General features: G+C 46.3%; 1 protein-coding gene across 1 annotated transcript in view; it reads left to right on the top strand.

Moving 5' to 3' along the window:
- LOC140425486 (collagen alpha-6(VI) chain-like) overlaps nucleotides 1-16,741 on the top strand; it is a 185,276-nt gene that overhangs the window by 131,231 nt on the left and 37,304 nt on the right. The window contains exons 33-39 of the mRNA XM_072509804.1: nucleotides 977-1,012; nucleotides 1,103-1,165; nucleotides 8,294-8,356; nucleotides 10,774-10,809; nucleotides 10,902-10,938; nucleotides 15,476-15,490; nucleotides 15,615-16,108. Coding sequence (XP_072365905.1) covers nucleotides 977-1,012; nucleotides 1,103-1,165; nucleotides 8,294-8,356; nucleotides 10,774-10,809; nucleotides 10,902-10,938; nucleotides 15,476-15,490; nucleotides 15,615-16,108 — 744 coding nt within the window. The remainder of the gene's footprint in view (nucleotides 1-976; nucleotides 1,013-1,102; nucleotides 1,166-8,293; nucleotides 8,357-10,773; nucleotides 10,810-10,901; nucleotides 10,939-15,475; nucleotides 15,491-15,614; nucleotides 16,109-16,741) is intronic.

Genomic DNA, 16,741 nt, shown 5'->3' on the forward strand with positions numbered 1-16,741 from the left:
AAAATCATAGCTTTGTTTAAATAAAAGCTAACTGTGGTCTTTGTGGATCACTACGCAAAACATTCTAAATAAGCAACACAAAGAACACCACATTATTAACTCCAAAGATTAACTTGAATTATTTGACTGTGTGCTGTTATGGGCCAGGGTTTAGAGAACCCCAAAGTGTCTCATGGAGTTCACCTGATCCACAGCTTTTAATAGATTGTGGTATGGGGAGCACATGGCCCACTCTACAGGTGTGGGACAGCAGAAATGGAAAAGTATTTTTTAAAGCAAAACAATGTTTATTCTATGAACTCAAGTTAATCTTTTTAAAACATACAGTGAACATCTTCGCAACCATTAATTCAAATACAACCCCCAAAGAATACAACACTAAGTAATCCATAAGCTGTCCTTTTAACATCCTGGAGACATTAAAAAAAAACTTTAAATAGAAGCACATTAGGTTTACATTCACTACTGAGAACATTTATAATTCTGAATTTACCAAATGATCAAGAAATAGTCTTTTGATGGCAGAGTACACATGCTTGGTCTGGCTTCAGCTCCAACACTGAAAACGAAACTAAAACACACCCTGCAGCAAAAAGCCTAAAACGAAAGTAAAAAGCTGACAGACAGCCCAGCTCCACCCACACTCTGACATCACTGATAAGACCCATTTCTTAAAGGTATATTTCTTAAACACCCATTTATAAACACCCATTTCTTAAAGGTACTCTCACATGACAATGCCAGATATCACAAATAACAATCCATTGGAAATGAATTCAGGAGTTTTGCCAGCTTTTGAAATACAATATTGCTAGCCATTAATATTTTATCCTAAACCTTTTTGTTTCTTAAGGCTTTTGTACGCAATTCAAAAACAAGGGTATCTAACTTATTTTTTATTGTCACCTGTTAAATGACACTGGAAGCAAAACCTTGACAAATTATTTTTGACACTGTATTGCTTTTAATCTTTCAGGGAGGACAAGGAGTCATTGGAAACCCTGGCCTTCAGGTATCAGTGATGTTTGAAAGCAGTCCTACTTTTCCATCTTGTTTCATAAGAAATATCCTGCTCTTCATTCTATTTTCATTTTCTTTACAGGGAGAACCTGGGAAACCTGGTCAACATGGCAAAGAAGGGTCCAAAGGAGCAAGAGGACAGAGGGTAAAAGTTTCATTTGACCATTTAATTGTTCAAACTACCTTGAGTTTTCTTTGAACAGAAGATGCGATATGTAGTCAGTTCTTTGCTGTCCCCAGAAAAATAGACAATATTATTTCTGGTTAATCAATGACAATGTCTGGTTTTACATTAAGGTTGTGCAAAACCAGATTGACCGCCAGGTTAATGTTACGAAAAGACAAAAATGAAGAGAATACAAAAGGATGAAGAGGTTAAAAGGTGCATTCCTAACCTTCAACAAATTCACTAATTGAGGCTTGAACCATGATTATAGTAACAATATAAAAGTAAGAGGACTTCCAGTGACGGTGATGTGCTGAGCGAAACATGAGGTAGCTCTCCTCCAAACCAGAACCAAAAAGGGCACTTTTAGTCGAATTTGGCCCAAACTTCAAAGACCAAGCTACCTCAACAACAAGAAGAAAATAACCACGAGGTTTTGCCGGCAAGCGGAGCTCGAGGGGCCGAAAAGACAGCAGAAGTGGCGGAAAATGCCATGAGCAGCAGGCTGGCGAGGCAGCGCACCCAGGAGGCGAAGGAGCCCTGGCTGCCCAGGAGAGAGGTAGACCAACGGCCCAAGCATCAGCCTCGCCCCCCCCCCCCCCCCCACCCACCACCACCACCACCACCTGGAGACGGATGGAAGAACTTCCTCATGAAGGAGCTGACCGCCATGAAAGAGGCGATCAGGACAGAAATCAAGGTGGCGGTCAAGGTGGCAGAGGCGATGGTCACCATGTAAAAGGCAACCAATGGGCTGGGGAAGAAAGTGGAGACTCAGGAGAAGACCATATTCAACCTGGAGATGCCTTCGATGGACCAGAGCGACAGAATCGTCACGCTGGAAGCCGAAGAGAAAAGGTTGGTGGCGGCCCAGAGGGACTTAAGGGGGAAAGTCGAGGACCAAGAAAACAGGTCCCAACTACAGAACATTCGGATCATGGGCCTGCCGGAAGGCACCGAGAGCAGGGATCCGACAGGCTACGTTGCTCAAATGCTGGGCGAGTTAGTCGGGAGAAACAACTTCCCCAACCCCCTCGAGCTCGACAGAGCGCACAGGTCGCTCAGGCTGAAACCCAAAGCCAGGGAGCAGTCGAGGGTGATCATGGCAAAGCTCCACCGATACATTGACCGTGAGAGGATCCTGCGTTGAGCACGTCAGACAAAAGCGAGCACCTGGGAAGGACATAAAATCCGTATCTATTAGGACATTAGGGCAGATCTAGCAAAACGAAGGACCGTGTTCAACTAGGCAAAATCGGCCCTGTGCAAGAACACGATACATTCCGGTATGGTGTTCCCGGCCAGGAAAAAGAACATGACTTTAACGCCCCGGAGGAAGCGAATGAATTGGTAAAAACAGCGGCATGGACAAGGGACAGGCAAGGCAGCAGTGAGCATTGTGCAGCGAAAGACTGTGAGAGGGAAAATCAAAGGCTCATTGGACTGTGAGCATGTTGGGCGAGACTGTGCTGCCTCCCTCTGGTACTATGGGGAAGACTGGGTCACAGAAGGAAGTGAGTACAGGGGAAGGCAGGTGAGTGTTTAGACAGTAAAAACGGGCAGTCAGCAGACATAAGGTAAGGGCTAGACTAGCCCAGGGAGGAAGGCCACCACACTAACACGGGAAGACAGAAAGCAAGAGGACCGCAACGCACCTCTTGGAGCTCCTGGTTGGGGGGGGGTGGGTGCGCGGACGATGCAGGAAGGGGGACGGGGGGGAATAGGACAAAAGAAATAGTATAGGGAGAATGAGTTGATTTTCGCACGGGATTCGGCGGGTGAGGAGCTGGCTGAGGAAACAAGATGGCACCGCAAGCAGCCACTTTGGCGGCTCCCTGGGCAAAGGGACATCAGCACCTATGTGGCATACACACAGTTGGCGGCCATGTTGGGTACCCCCCTGGACAAAGGGGAACCCTGGAACGCAAGGGCCAGACCTCATGGTGAGATCATAGAATTTATAGTACAGAAGGAGACCATTCAGCCCATCAAGTCTGCACCAGCTCTTGGAAAGAGCACCCTACCCAGGCCCACATCTCCACCCTATCCCCATAACCTAGTAACCCACCCAACACTAAGGGCAATTTTGGACACGAAGGGCAATTTAGCATGGCCAATCCACCTAACCTGCACATCTTTGGACTGTGGGAGGAAACCGGAGCACCCGGAGGAAACCCACGCCCACACAGCGAGAACGTGCAGACTCCGCACAGACAGTGACCCAAGCTGGGAATCGAACCTGGGACCCTGGAGCTGTGAAGCAATTGTGCTAACCACTATGCTACTGTGCTGCCCCTGCCCTGCGAGATCAGTGACCGTGGCCATTTTGGAAGCCCCCTAACAAAGTGAGGCGTGCAGAGCCACGTCCACCCGGTAAGCATGGTTGATCCCGCAGGAGCGGGAGGGGGGGGCAGAAACCCCCCCACCAGGATTATCATCTGGAATGTCAGGGGACTCTTAGCAGCCCGGTAAAAAGATCCAGAGTCTTCACCCAACTGAGAGGCCTGAAGGCCAACATAGTCTTCCTGTAGGAAACACACCTGAGGGAGATGGACCGACTGCGTGTAAGAAAGGGCTGGCTGGGACAGGTGTATCACTCGTGTAACGGGACGAGAGCTAGGGGAGTAGCCATACTGATTAGCAAGTGGACTTGATTCAGGCAACGATGACGGTTACGGATCAAGAGGGACGGTACTTCATGGTCAGCGGTGCCCTAGACGTAGTCCTGTTAAATGTGTACGTGCCCAACTGAGATGACACAGATTTCATATAAAGAGACCCTGGGCGGGATTCCCCATCGCTCGACGCCAAAATCGTATCTGGCAATCGGGCAGAGAATCCCCCTTTGCGAGCAAATCGGGGTCGGCACAATTGTTTCGATGCTCCGCCCCCTCCAAATCGGCGTCATCTAGGAGTGTGCCACACACTGTTGCAATGACGTCAGCGCGTCGCTTTTAGGCCATCCCCCAATGCATTGCCCCCAGTGGGCCAAGTTAATGACCAAGCGGGTCGTGTGTGGTCTGAGTTTTCGAAACCAGTCGTAGCGGCTGCGGACTGTGTTCAGCGCCTCCACCATCGGGGGGTGGGGGGTCGTGCTGCTGGCAGGGGAGGGCTTCGGCGGGGGCTGGGGGAACTGGTGAGGGTTGGTCTGGGGTGGTAAGGGGGACACTATTTGGCCGGCTGGGTCCGCACGCAGCTGGCGCCATGTTGTATGGTGTGACCGCTGCAGCCACGGATCCGGCATTTCTCTGGCCATTTATGTCGGGAACTTCGGAGCGGAGCATCGGTGCAGGGGCCAAGCCGTCTTTTTCCACATAAAACTAGACATTTCCTCTAGACATAGTCTCAAAATCGGAAAATCCAGCCCCATGGCTGATATGTCCCAACTGATCATGGGAGGCAAATTCAACTGTGTACAGGACCCACTGACAGACCGATCGAACCCCAGATCAGGGAAAAGGACGGACTTGGTCAGGGAACTGGGAACATTCATGGAGAAGACGGGGGCAATGGACCCATGGCAGTTCCTACACCTTGGTGAGAAGGAATTCTCCTTCTTTTCGCCGGTCCACAACGCATATTCAAGAATAGTCTTCTTTGCAGTGGGGAAAGAGGTGCTTCCAGGAATAGTAAGAGTGGAATATTCCACGATAGTTATCTCCGACCATGCTCCATACTACATGGATGTGAGGTTGAGACAGGAAGTGCCCAACACCCCATGTGGAGGTTGGACACGACCTACTGTCCGATAAGGTCCTCTGCCAAAAAATATCACGAGCCATAGGCGAGTATATTACAAATAACTGGAACGGGGAAGTCGCACCTTCCACGTTCTGGGAGGCACTGAAGGCGGTGATTAGGGGAGAGATTATAGCCTACAAGGCTCATAGAGAGGGTGGCCAAGCAACAACTGATTGACTCCATTCTGGAGGTCGATAGAAAATACTCCGAGGCCCTGACCTTAGAGCTTCTGACAGAGAAGAAAAAGCTACAGATGGGCTTTAATCAGGAAAGCAGTGCACCAACTCCGCCAGACACGGGGAACCTTCTCCGAACACGAAGAAAAGACTGGCTGCCTACTGGGTCATCAGCTGAGAAAGCAGGCAGCCACGAGAGAGATAGCGCAGGTGAGGAACAGCAGAGCCAGACTGGTAACTGAGCAAAAAGGTCAACCAACCGTTCAAGACATTTTACCGAGGGCTGTACACCTCCGAACCCTCCGACAGGGTCGGCGGGATGAAACGGTTCCTCGATGGACTGGACATGCCAGTCATGGGGGACGATAGATAGGGGAATTCGAAGCACTGATAGGACTGGGAGAGATCATGGAAAGCATCGACTCCGTTCAAGCAGGGAAGGCACCGGGACCCGACGGGTTCCCGACGGACTTCCATAAGTCCCTACGGGACATGTTCGCAGACTTGCTAGCGAGGGGCACCCTGCCTCCTATGCTAACACAGGCCATGATATCACTGATACCCAAAATAGACAAGGGCCCAACGGAATGCAGATCATACAGACCCCTTTCGCTACTCAATGTAGATGCGAAGATACTCGCAAAAGTCCTGGCCAAGAGATTGGAGAACTGCATACCCGAGGTGGTCACAGAGGACCAGACGGGTTTTGTCAAGGGTAGACAGCTAACTGCGAACATCAGACAGCTGCTGAGTGTAATAGTGACCCCCTCCGGAGAGAGAACACCAGAGGTGATTGTCTCCCTGGACATCAAAAAGGCCTTCGACAGAGTCGAATGGAAGTATCTCATAGAGGTACTGGAGCAGTTTGGGCTGGGGAAGGGGTTCACCTCGTGGGTGAAACTCCTGTACAACGCCCCCAAGGCGAGCTTTTGGACCAACACTACCAGCTCTGAATATTTCCAGCTACACAGGGGCACAAGGCAGGGATGCCCACAATCCCCGCTTCTGTTCGCCCTGGCAATTGAACCCCTGGCAATCGCCCTGCGAGACGCGAAAAGCTGGAAGGGCATCCAAAGAGGGGCAGAGAGCACAGAGTGTTGCTCTATGCGGGTGACCTGCTCCTCTACCTCTCTGACCCACAGAATGGCCTTAAAGTAATCAAGCAATTGCTGGAAGAGTTCGGAGCCTTTTCAGGCTACAGACTCAACCTGGGCAAGAGCGAGGCATTCCTGGTGAACCCGAACAGGGGAGGGACAGAATTGGAAGGACCACCATTCAAACGAGCTCCACTACCTGGGGATTTAGATAGGCCATGACTGGACACAGATCCACAAGTGGAATCTGACCAGCGAGGCAGAGGAAGTTAAAAAGGACCTATGGAGGTGGGATGCGCTCCCGCTTTCCCTGACAGGGAGGGTGCAGATCAAGATGAGTGTACTGCCGAGGTTCCTCTTCCTGTTTAGATCCACAGCGATCTTCATCCCAAAAGCCTATTTCCACAAAGTGGACAAAATAATCATGGCATGTGTGTGTGGCAGAGGGGGGCAGGGTGGGGGTGCAGGAACTCAAGAATCCCCAAGACTACACTGCAAAGGAGGAAAAATATGGGCGGTCTGGCCCTGCCGGACCTACAGTATTACCTCTGGGCAGCCACAGCCGAGAGGGTGAGGGGATGGATACGAGAGCCAAAAACAGAATGGGCAAGCCTGGAGGAGTCCTCCTGCAAGGGAACGATCCTCCGAGCCTTTGCCATGCAGCATTCCCATCGCCCCCAACAAAGTACACATTCTGCCCAGTGGTGGTAGCCCCTCTGAAAACATGGAACCAAATGAGGCAGTATTTTGGATTAACCGGGATGTCCCCCATGGCCCCCATCTGCAGCAATCACAGATTCGCACTAGCCATGCTTGATGCCACATTTAACAAATGGAGACAGGACGGGGCGGGGGGGGGTGGGTGGATGCTCGCGGTTAGGGACCTTTACATTGGAGACAGACTCGTGATTCTGGACAAACTGATGGAGGACATGGACCTGCCGATTGGACAGGAACTCCGACACCTCCAAATTAAACGCTTCTCTGCAAGGAGACAGCAAGGTACCCCAAGGCCCCAAGAGGTACACTACTGGAGGAACTAATAAACATGGACGGTAAGGAGGAGAGAAACTGCAGGAACATCTACGGATGGATACTGGATAGGGCAAGACTACTGTCATGAGAGTGCCCCTTTAAGAAATGATTTGTCTTATCACATGGCTTCAATGATGTCATTGTGGGGGTGGAGCTGGGCTGTGGCTCTGGGAGTTGGTTTTACTTTTGCTTTGGTTTGGAGCTGGTTTGTGGCTCTGAGTTTTTACTTTCATTTTCACATTTGGCTGCTGTACTCAGACAGAAGTATCTTGGCCTCTCTCTCTAGTTTTAATTTTAAAGAGTTATTCCAAGGAAGAAACCCAATGATTATAGTTACCTACTGTTTTGGTAAAAAGGGGTTTTTGGTTTATGGGATCTTGTTATTAAATTGGATCAGTTAAAGGGGGAATTTATTCAGGGTTATACATAGATTACTGTAGCTGTGTAGGGTCTTTATGTTTGTAGTTGATAATTCTTACTGTGTGTGTTTATACAAATGTTAACTAAGTTCGTAGAATCAAGCTTGTTTTTGTGATTAAAAGCGCCTAAGCACTGTGTTGAATAACACCTGAAAGGCAGGCTCTTGTGCTCATTGTAACCCAAATCAATAAACAGTTGTGGGTCAGGTGAACTCCATGATATACTTTGGAGGTTTCTAAACCCTGGCCCATAACACTACCACTGGACAAAGTCAGACAAAAATGCCTGGCCAACCACACCCACATGTTCTGGGCCTGGCCCAGACCTGGAGGGTTCTGGACAGCCTTCTTTGAGGCGATGTCCAAGGTTGTGGGGGTGAGGGTGGGGCCGTGCCCAAGAGAGAGGGGGGGCAGACAGGGGTAACCACTTGTAAAAAAACTGTGTAAATAAGAAATAACTTTATTTGTAAATATCAGACACATTTGAGCCGTTACTCTGTAAAAACTGGAAAGTACCAATAAAAACACTTTTATAAAATAAACTCTTATAACGTGAAGCATGGTTATTAATCATTAAACGATTGACGAGGAGATCTAGTGAGCCTCAAATTGAAATAATTTGATACCTTTGCTCTTTTTCAGGGTGATGCTGGACTTTCTGGTGAGCCGGGGTTTCGAGGTGATTTTGGACATCCTGGAAGCAGTGTAAGTTGGGCAGAAACGTTGAGTGGTTTATTTTTTCCTCTACGCACATGCGCTTTGAAAAATTAAGGAACATCTGCATTGATTGATGCCAAAGGATCATTTACGGCAAAACTGCTGACTTGTCCTGCTCCCATTGCAAGGCTGTCACGAGCTGCAAAATAGAAAGCTTGTGCAACTACACACCTAATTGGATATAAATTAAACCAAAGTGGGTTATGTGGTGACACAGCTTGTTGATGCTGCAGTGATGAATGCCAATGGTCAGACACTGATCTTCACTTATGCTCCTCAACAATGCCAATTGTTATGATCTCAGTTGGTGTTACTACTGGACGGGAGGGTCCCAGGAATGGAACCCTGCCTCAGAAGACCGTATCTTTGTACTTTTTTTTAGAAAACGTGGAGGAACAGAGTCACAAGACTGCCAATTAGCTTCTAACAACAACAAGACAATCATTGCTAGAGGGATGGAGTTTAAGATTAGGGAGGTTATGCTGCAATTGTATAAGGTGTTAGTGAGGCCGCACCTGGAGCATTGTGTTCAGTTTTGGTCTCCTTACTTGAGAAAGGACGATCTGGCACTGGAGGGTGTGCAGAGGAGATTCACTAGGTTAATCCCAGAGCTGAAGGGGTTGGATTACGAGGAGAGGTTGAGTAGACTGGGACTGTACTCGTTGGAATTTAGAAGGATGAGGGGGGATCTTATAGAAACATATAAGATTATGAAGGGAATAGATAGGATAGATGCGGGCAGGTTGTTTCCACTGGCGGGTGAAAGCAGAACTAGGGGGCATAGCCTCAAAATAAGGGGAAGTAGAATTACGACTGTGTTTAGGAGGAACTTCTTCACCCAAAGGGTTGTGAATCCATGGAATTCCTTGCCCAGTGAAGCAGTAGAGGCTCCTTCATTAAATGTTTTTAAGATAAAGATAGATAGTTTTTTGAAGAATAAAGGGATTAAGGGTTGTGGTGTTCGGGCCGAAAAGTGGAGCTGAGTCCACAAAAGATCAGCCATGATCTCATTGAATGGCGGAGCAGGCTCGAGGGGCCAGGTGGCCTACTCCTGCTCCTAGTTCTTATGTTCTTATTATGCATGGCAAATTTGGCTATAACACAAAACTCCTTCTATCCCACTTATCTTCAAAAATGTACACCAATTTCAAGGATATCACCCCACTCTGAAATCCAGTGGCAGATGCCACTCAATCGCTCACCTGTGGATTTTTCCTCAAATTCCCCCAACATGATTGTCACATGATTGTTTTCAAATTCCACTCTCAAAAAAACACGATTTAAAATCTTCTTTCAATCAATGCTTCTCATGAGCTGTTTTCATCAAGGATCTGCCTCCATGTTTTCCAACACTCCTCAGGGGCAATTTAGCCTTGCCAATCCACCTACCCTGCACATCATTTGGGTTGTGGCAGTGAAACCCACGCAGACAAGGGGAGGATTTGCAAACTCCACACAGATCGAACCCGAGTCCTTGGCGCCGTGAGGCAGTAGTGATAACCACTGCGCCACCGTGCCACCCCTCCAACACATTTAACTTTGATTGCTCGGCACAAAACCGATGAGAGGGGATTGGCCAACATTTATACCCCCAACCACAATCTCCAATGCCAAAAGGGAAATCAATCAAAATGAACCCTCGATTGTCAAATTATCCCAGCACACCATGACATTCATGAAGTTCAGTCCCTAAACTAAAGCCTTAAATATTACCGTTTCATGCGCACCAACTTGAACCCTTCTGTGTGGCATCACTGATGAGGGGGGCAAATTCGTCAGCCCACCTCATATATGTGACTCAGCCCAAAGAGAAACATTGTATCATTAACAACCATCTGGTGCTCATAAATACCCAAAAGCATAGCATCATGGAACACAGAACGTGGCCTTTTCAGCCCATTGAGGCTGTGTCACCTCTTTGAAATATCTATTGAATCAGACCTCCTCTTACTCTTTGCGCGCAGCCCTGACCATGTCCGATCTTATTTCATCCTTGGTATAACCAGCGATTATGATCCAACATTGATACCATCCATAGCATGGGTCATTGGATATCAATGAGAAAGGAAAACTGCAGACCTGCCGTCTCATCCAATTGAAAAACCCACCAAAGTGTATTCCCATTGTTCTGATTTTAGCCTCCGGCTCCCAGTTCTTTTCCTTCAAACCTTTGCTGAGAAACACGTCTCCATTAGTGAGATGATTTCAATGTGAATGAGGAGGATTGCGCTCAGGGTAGCTGATGCTCACTGTACTTGTACTTGGCGTATGCATTTGTTCGTCTTTATAAATGTGAAATATTATAAAAAGTTTAATTTTGGGGGGAAAAAACTTGGAACTCACAGGTGATGAGCTAGTGTTTTTAAATCGTGTTTAACCAAATGGTTTGTATCTCCTCATTCTAGGGCCCTAAAGGACCTCGTGGCATTACCTCTATGACAGTAGGTCACCTTATACATGTATAAAATATGTTTACAGTTAATGCACTATTTAATGTTTGTTTATAAACCATACTTTCCTACTTTTTTCTCAGAACTGTGAATTTGTATCGTACATTCGGAAGAATTGCCGTAAGTATCCGTAAGCATTGTTGATTAAAGAATATATTGATACAATATTGAAAGATATTAGCTCAGGTGATATGGAATCTGTATGGGTTGAGTTTAGAAACACCAAGGGACAAAAAACATTTGTGGGGGTGATGCACAGACCACCAAACTGTAGTAGTAACGTTGAGAATAGCATTAGACAGGAAATCAGAGGTGAATGTGATAAAGGAACATCTATGATTATGGGTGACTTAATCTGTATATGGATTGGGTGCAGTACAATAGAAGAGGAATCTCTGGAGTGTATACGGGATGGTATTCTGGACCAATACATTGAGGAACTAACAAGGAAACAGGCCAATTTGGACTGGGTGTTGTGCAGTGAGAAAGAATTAGATGGCATTCTAGTTGTGAGAGAACCCTTGGGGGTGAGTGACCATAATATGATCGAATTCTTTATCAAGCTGGATAGTGAGGCAGTTATTTTGGAGAACAGGGTCCAAAATCTCATTAAAAGTAATTACTATGGTATGAGACATGAGCTGGCTATGATGGACTAGGAAACATTACTGAAAGGAAGGTCAGTGGAAAGGCAATGGCAGGCATTCAAGTAACAAATAGGTGAACTCCAACGTTGTTTATGCCTATTTGGCGCAAGAGTGGAAAGGGAACTGTGGCCAAACCATGGCTTACAAGCAAAATTAGAGATGGTATTAGATTCAAAGAAGAAGCGTACAAATTAGCAAGAGAAAGCAATAGACCTCAGGATTGGGAACAGTTTAAAATTCAGCAAAGGTGGAACAAGGGATCGATCAAGAAGGGGGAAATAAGTAAGATAGCGGGAAACATAAAATCTGACTGTAAACATTTCTATAGGTATGTAAAGAGAAAAAGATTGGCAAAAATGAACGTAGGCCCCTTGCATCCAGAAACAGGGCAATTCATTTCTTAAAATAAATTTAGAGTACCCAATTCTTTTTTTTCCAATTAAGGGGCAATTTAGCGTGGCTAATCCACCTAGCCTGCACATCGTTTTGGGTTGACTCAGGGCCTGGATTGAACCTAGATCCTCAACACCATGAGGCAGCAGTGCTAACCACTGCACTGCCGTGCCACCCATAAATAGGGGAATTGATAACAGGGAAGAAATAAATGGCTGAGGGACTAAATTCATACTTTGCTTCTGTCTTCACAAAGGAAGACATGAATAATTTACCAAAAGTCCTGAGAAACACAAGTTTTAGTGAGGAACTGAAGGAAATCAGTATTAGTAGAGAAATGGTTTTGGGGAAATTAATGGGACCGAAGGTGGCTAAATCTCCAGGGACTGATAATCTTCATCCCAGAGTACTTAAGGAAGTGGCCCTCGAAATAGTAGATCCATTGGTGGTCATTTTCCAAAACTCTTTGGACTCTGGAATGGATCTTACACATTGGAAGGTAGCTAATACAACCCCACTATTCAAAAAGGAAGGTAGAGAGAAAACAGGGAACTATTGACCAGTGAGCCTAACGTCGATAGTAGGGAAGTTGCTACAGTCCATTCTCAAGGATTTCATAGCACAGCTTTTGGAAAGCAGTGGGATAATCAGACAAAGTCAGCATGGATTTACGAAAGGGATATCATGCTTGACAAATCTACCGGAATTCTTTGAAGATGTAACTAGTTGGGTTGACCAGGAAGAACCCAGTGGATGTGGTTTATTTAGACTTTCAGAAGGCTTTCGACAAGGACTGACATGGCAGATTATTACGTAAAAGTTAAAGCGCATGGAATTTTGGGTGCTGTCTTGAGGTGGTTGGAAAGCTGGTTAGCCGACAAGAAGCAAAGAATTAGAACAAATGGGTCTTTTTCCAATAGGCAGACAGTGACTAGTGGGATACCGCGGGTATCTGTGCTAGGACCCCAACTGCTCATATTATATATTAATGATTAGGACGAAGGAACTAAATGTATTATCTCCAAATTTGAAGAGGATACAAAGTTGGGTGGGACGGGATCTGTGAGACGGATACAGAGATGCTTCAGCATGATTTGGACAGCCAGACACAATATAATGTGGATAAATGTGAGGTTATCTGCTTTGGTAACAAAAATATTAAGGCAGATTATTATTTGAATGGATGTGAATTGAGAGAGGTGGATACTCAGCGATACCTTGGTGTCCTTGTGTATCAGTTGCTGAAAGTAAGCACTCAGGTACAGCAGGCATTAAAGAAGGCAAATGGTATGTTGGCCTTCGTAGCGAGAGGATTTGAGTATAGGAATAGAGATGTTTTACAATTGCATTTGTATAGAGTGTTGGTGAAGCCATGCCTGGTGTATTGTGTGCAGTTTTTGTGTCCTTGTCTGAGGAAGGATGTTCTTGGTATGGAGGGACCGCAGCGAAGGTTTACCAGGCTGATTCCTGGGATGGCGGGACTGTCATATGAGGAGAGACTAAGTCGGTTAGGGTTATATTCATTGGAGTTCAGAAGCGTAAGACGGGATCTCATTCAAACTTACAAAATTCTAACAGGATTAGACAGGGAAGATTCAGAAAGAATGTGCTCGATGGTGAAGTAGTCCAGGACTAGGGGTCATAGTTTCAGTATAAGGGGTAAACCTTTTAGGACTGAGGTGAGGAGAAATTTGTTCACCCGGAGAGTGGTGAATCGGTGGAATTTGCTCCCACAGAAAGTAGTTGAGGCCAAAGGATTGTGTAATTTCAAGAAGGAATTAGATATAACTCTTGGGGCTAAAGGGATCATGGGATATGGGGGAAGGCAGGATCAGGGTATTGAACTTGATGATCAGCCATGATCATAATGAATGGCAGAGCAGGCTCGAAGGGCCGAATGGCCTCCCTGCTTCTATTTCCTATGTTTCTATGTACCCATTGAAATTGACTACAAACTCTAAGCAAAAGGATTGGCAGGCAGGGATCAGAAAATCCAGGGGCCTGGCGGAGAGCATGTGCCAGCCACCTACCCATCTGCGCTGGGATTTTAACAACAGTGGGATAGGTGTTGAGAACCTGCCTGCCCTCCCTCCCACTCTTGGGCCAATTGAAGCCCTTGAGTAGCCAATTAATTGCCACTTATGGGCCTCGTCCTTGCCCTGCTGGTGTTTTATCATGGTGATGGTAGGTGGACCCACGCCACATGGCAAGGCTGCTGGCTTGGTGGAGGGCAGGCCTTGCTGCTTGGGCTGTACCCATATGTTCCACCCACCAAGCTGGTCTCTGGATCACCGCCATGCGCCCCCTTGCCAGGGCCTCCCTGACTGGCCCCAGTGAAGCCACTCCACTTACCTGGTTATACGGCCTTCATTGCCCTTCCTCATCGGAGACCAGAGAGCTTCTGGCTCTCTGATTGGCCAGCAGCTCTTGGATGCAGAACATCCTCCCCCATGGAGCTGGAAGCCTTGACCCCCTTAACTGCCTGATAACCTTCCAATCCGGTAATGCATGGCTTCATGATATGGTGAAGGAAAGCTCACTCCTGGTGGGCAAGGCTACAGCCTCCAGCACAATATCTGGCCTGAAATGTCTGCCGCCGCATTTCTAAGTGGAAATGTTTTGAAAAGCTTGTCCAAGTTGACTATTGAAAATGAGTGACTCTCAAAAATACTGAAGCCAGCTTTGCTTTTATTTTCATATATAATTAACAAAAATCCCAAACTTTTTGGCCCATTTATCTCCAAAATATGCCCCTAAGCAGTGAGGGAAGTGAAGTAGTGTTATCTTAGACTGAATTGATGCATTAACTTTCACCAGGTTATTGGTGGTGTTAAAGTGCTGGTCCACCTTCTCTTCACATCTGGTTTAGCAGTAACTGTCACGGGATCAGTTAGTTTAGTCTTATATTGTATTTCCTCAGGTAAAAATAGAGTTTTAACATAACAAATAGCTGGAGAGAAGGTAGAAAGGAGAGTTTAACTCAATCAAGCCTGTCTGGTGAGAGTGGGGGTGGGGTAGGGCCTTATGAATATTTATCTTTCTCTGTGCAGAATGCTGTAACTGGTAATGTTAGGTAGGTTAATGCTTTCTGTTAGTCTTGTACGTGCAGGGTAGAAGAAAATATCACCAACAAGCTGCATGGGCGGAATCTTATTAGCCACGTGTGAAGGTAGCTTTGAAGGTGACAGGGCGGGAATTACTGAAGTCATCCCGGTGCATTCCCACCTCATGCGCTCTTGTTGCAGGCTAGGTCTGACTGGTACCAGCTACCTGTCCATCGCCAAAGGATAGTCAATTAAGTGTCCACTTGGTATCAAATTTGTGACACAGCTTGGAGACGGACACATTCAGGTTGCGCATATCATCCCAATCCTGATTTAAAATCAAGATTGGCATCTGGTGTCTCATCATAGAAAAATATCGCAACATATTTCACAAAAATGTATTCCAAATAAAATGTACTGAGCCAAAGAAGGAAATGTTAGGTAGGGTAATCAAACCTTGATCAAAAACCGGGATTTTTAGGGAGGGTCCCAAAGAAGCACACAAAAAATAAACTCCCAGAATGACAATATTATCAAACATTAATATTCTCCATTTTATTTTTGTACCTACAGCTTGTTGTTCGAAAAGTAAGTAATTCCCTTCTGGGATTTATAATAGCCAACTAATAATTTAAAAAAAAATATTATCTCTTATTTATCTACCTCAATAAATGGCATCTTTAAATATTTTGTGTTTTTGGCATTGTTCCAGGAAGAGGAGTGTGTCCAGCGTACCCCACGGAGTTGGTGTTTGCGCTGGACAGGTCTTCAGATGTCACACCAGTTTTATTTGAAAGGATGAAGGGAATTGTAATTAATCTCCTGCAGGATATGAACATCGCCGAAAGCAACTGTCCCTCCGGAGCTCGCGTAGCGATTCTTACATACGATAACGAAGTGAGGTCTTTCATTCGATTTTCAGACTTTAAGAGAAAAACATTGCTTATGAAGGAAATAGAAGGACTAAGACATGAACGCTCAACCAGCAAACGGAATATTGGCATCGGTATGCAATTTGTTGCAAGAAATACATTTAAACGGGCTCGTAATGGTATCTTGGTGAGGAAAATTGCTGTGTTTATCACGAATGGAGGATCCCAGGACACTAAGGCTGTCAGTGACGCTGTCTCTCATTTTGGTGCTTTAGCTATTACTCCAGTCATCATCTCCTTTAAAGATATTCCAGACATAGAACGTGTGTTTAAGGTAAGAACACAATTGCTTTTTTCATTACATTCCATTGAAGTGAGTTATCAGTCTGGACAATCAGAGAAACATATAAAGAGCACTCCCCTCATGTTTCAAAATGGGGTACGCCTAAGTCTCAAGTGTGCATGAGAGATCCCTCTCTTCGGCAGTCCCTCGTTTTTGAGGATCACTTGCTTCCACTCTGGCTTGACGTGTTCTGAGATGGCAGATACATCCAACGTGCGATCTTTACACCCTGCCATCTGCAGGGTAGATGCTCGGAGGGTTGGGAGGTTTAGTTGTTGGGAGGATTTTGCGCTCTCTCTGACACCACAACCTCACCTCTGCATCTTTCCTGAAGAAATGTCTTGATGTGTTCAGTGTCTTCCCGAATGAACCTTCTGCATTTTGGTCAGTCACAAGCCAGTGACTCCCATGTCTCAGTGGGAAGGTTTGACGCTTCAGGGATTCTTTGAGGATATCCCTAAAGCATTTCCACTGCACAGAGTCCCTCCTGTTCTGATCAAGTTCAGAGTTGCGTCTGGAGCCTGGTGTAAGACATACAAGCAACAACTCCTGATGAGTGCTGAGTGTCCCGATGCTGGGAAAGATGGCTTGAGAGAGGCCGCAGCTGTAGAACCTCCTTCCTTG

This window comes from Scyliorhinus torazame, chromosome 6 (assembly GCF_047496885.1).
Source record: "Scyliorhinus torazame isolate Kashiwa2021f chromosome 6, sScyTor2.1, whole genome shotgun sequence".
NCBI classification, from domain to species: domain Eukaryota; kingdom Metazoa; phylum Chordata; class Chondrichthyes; order Carcharhiniformes; family Scyliorhinidae; genus Scyliorhinus; species Scyliorhinus torazame.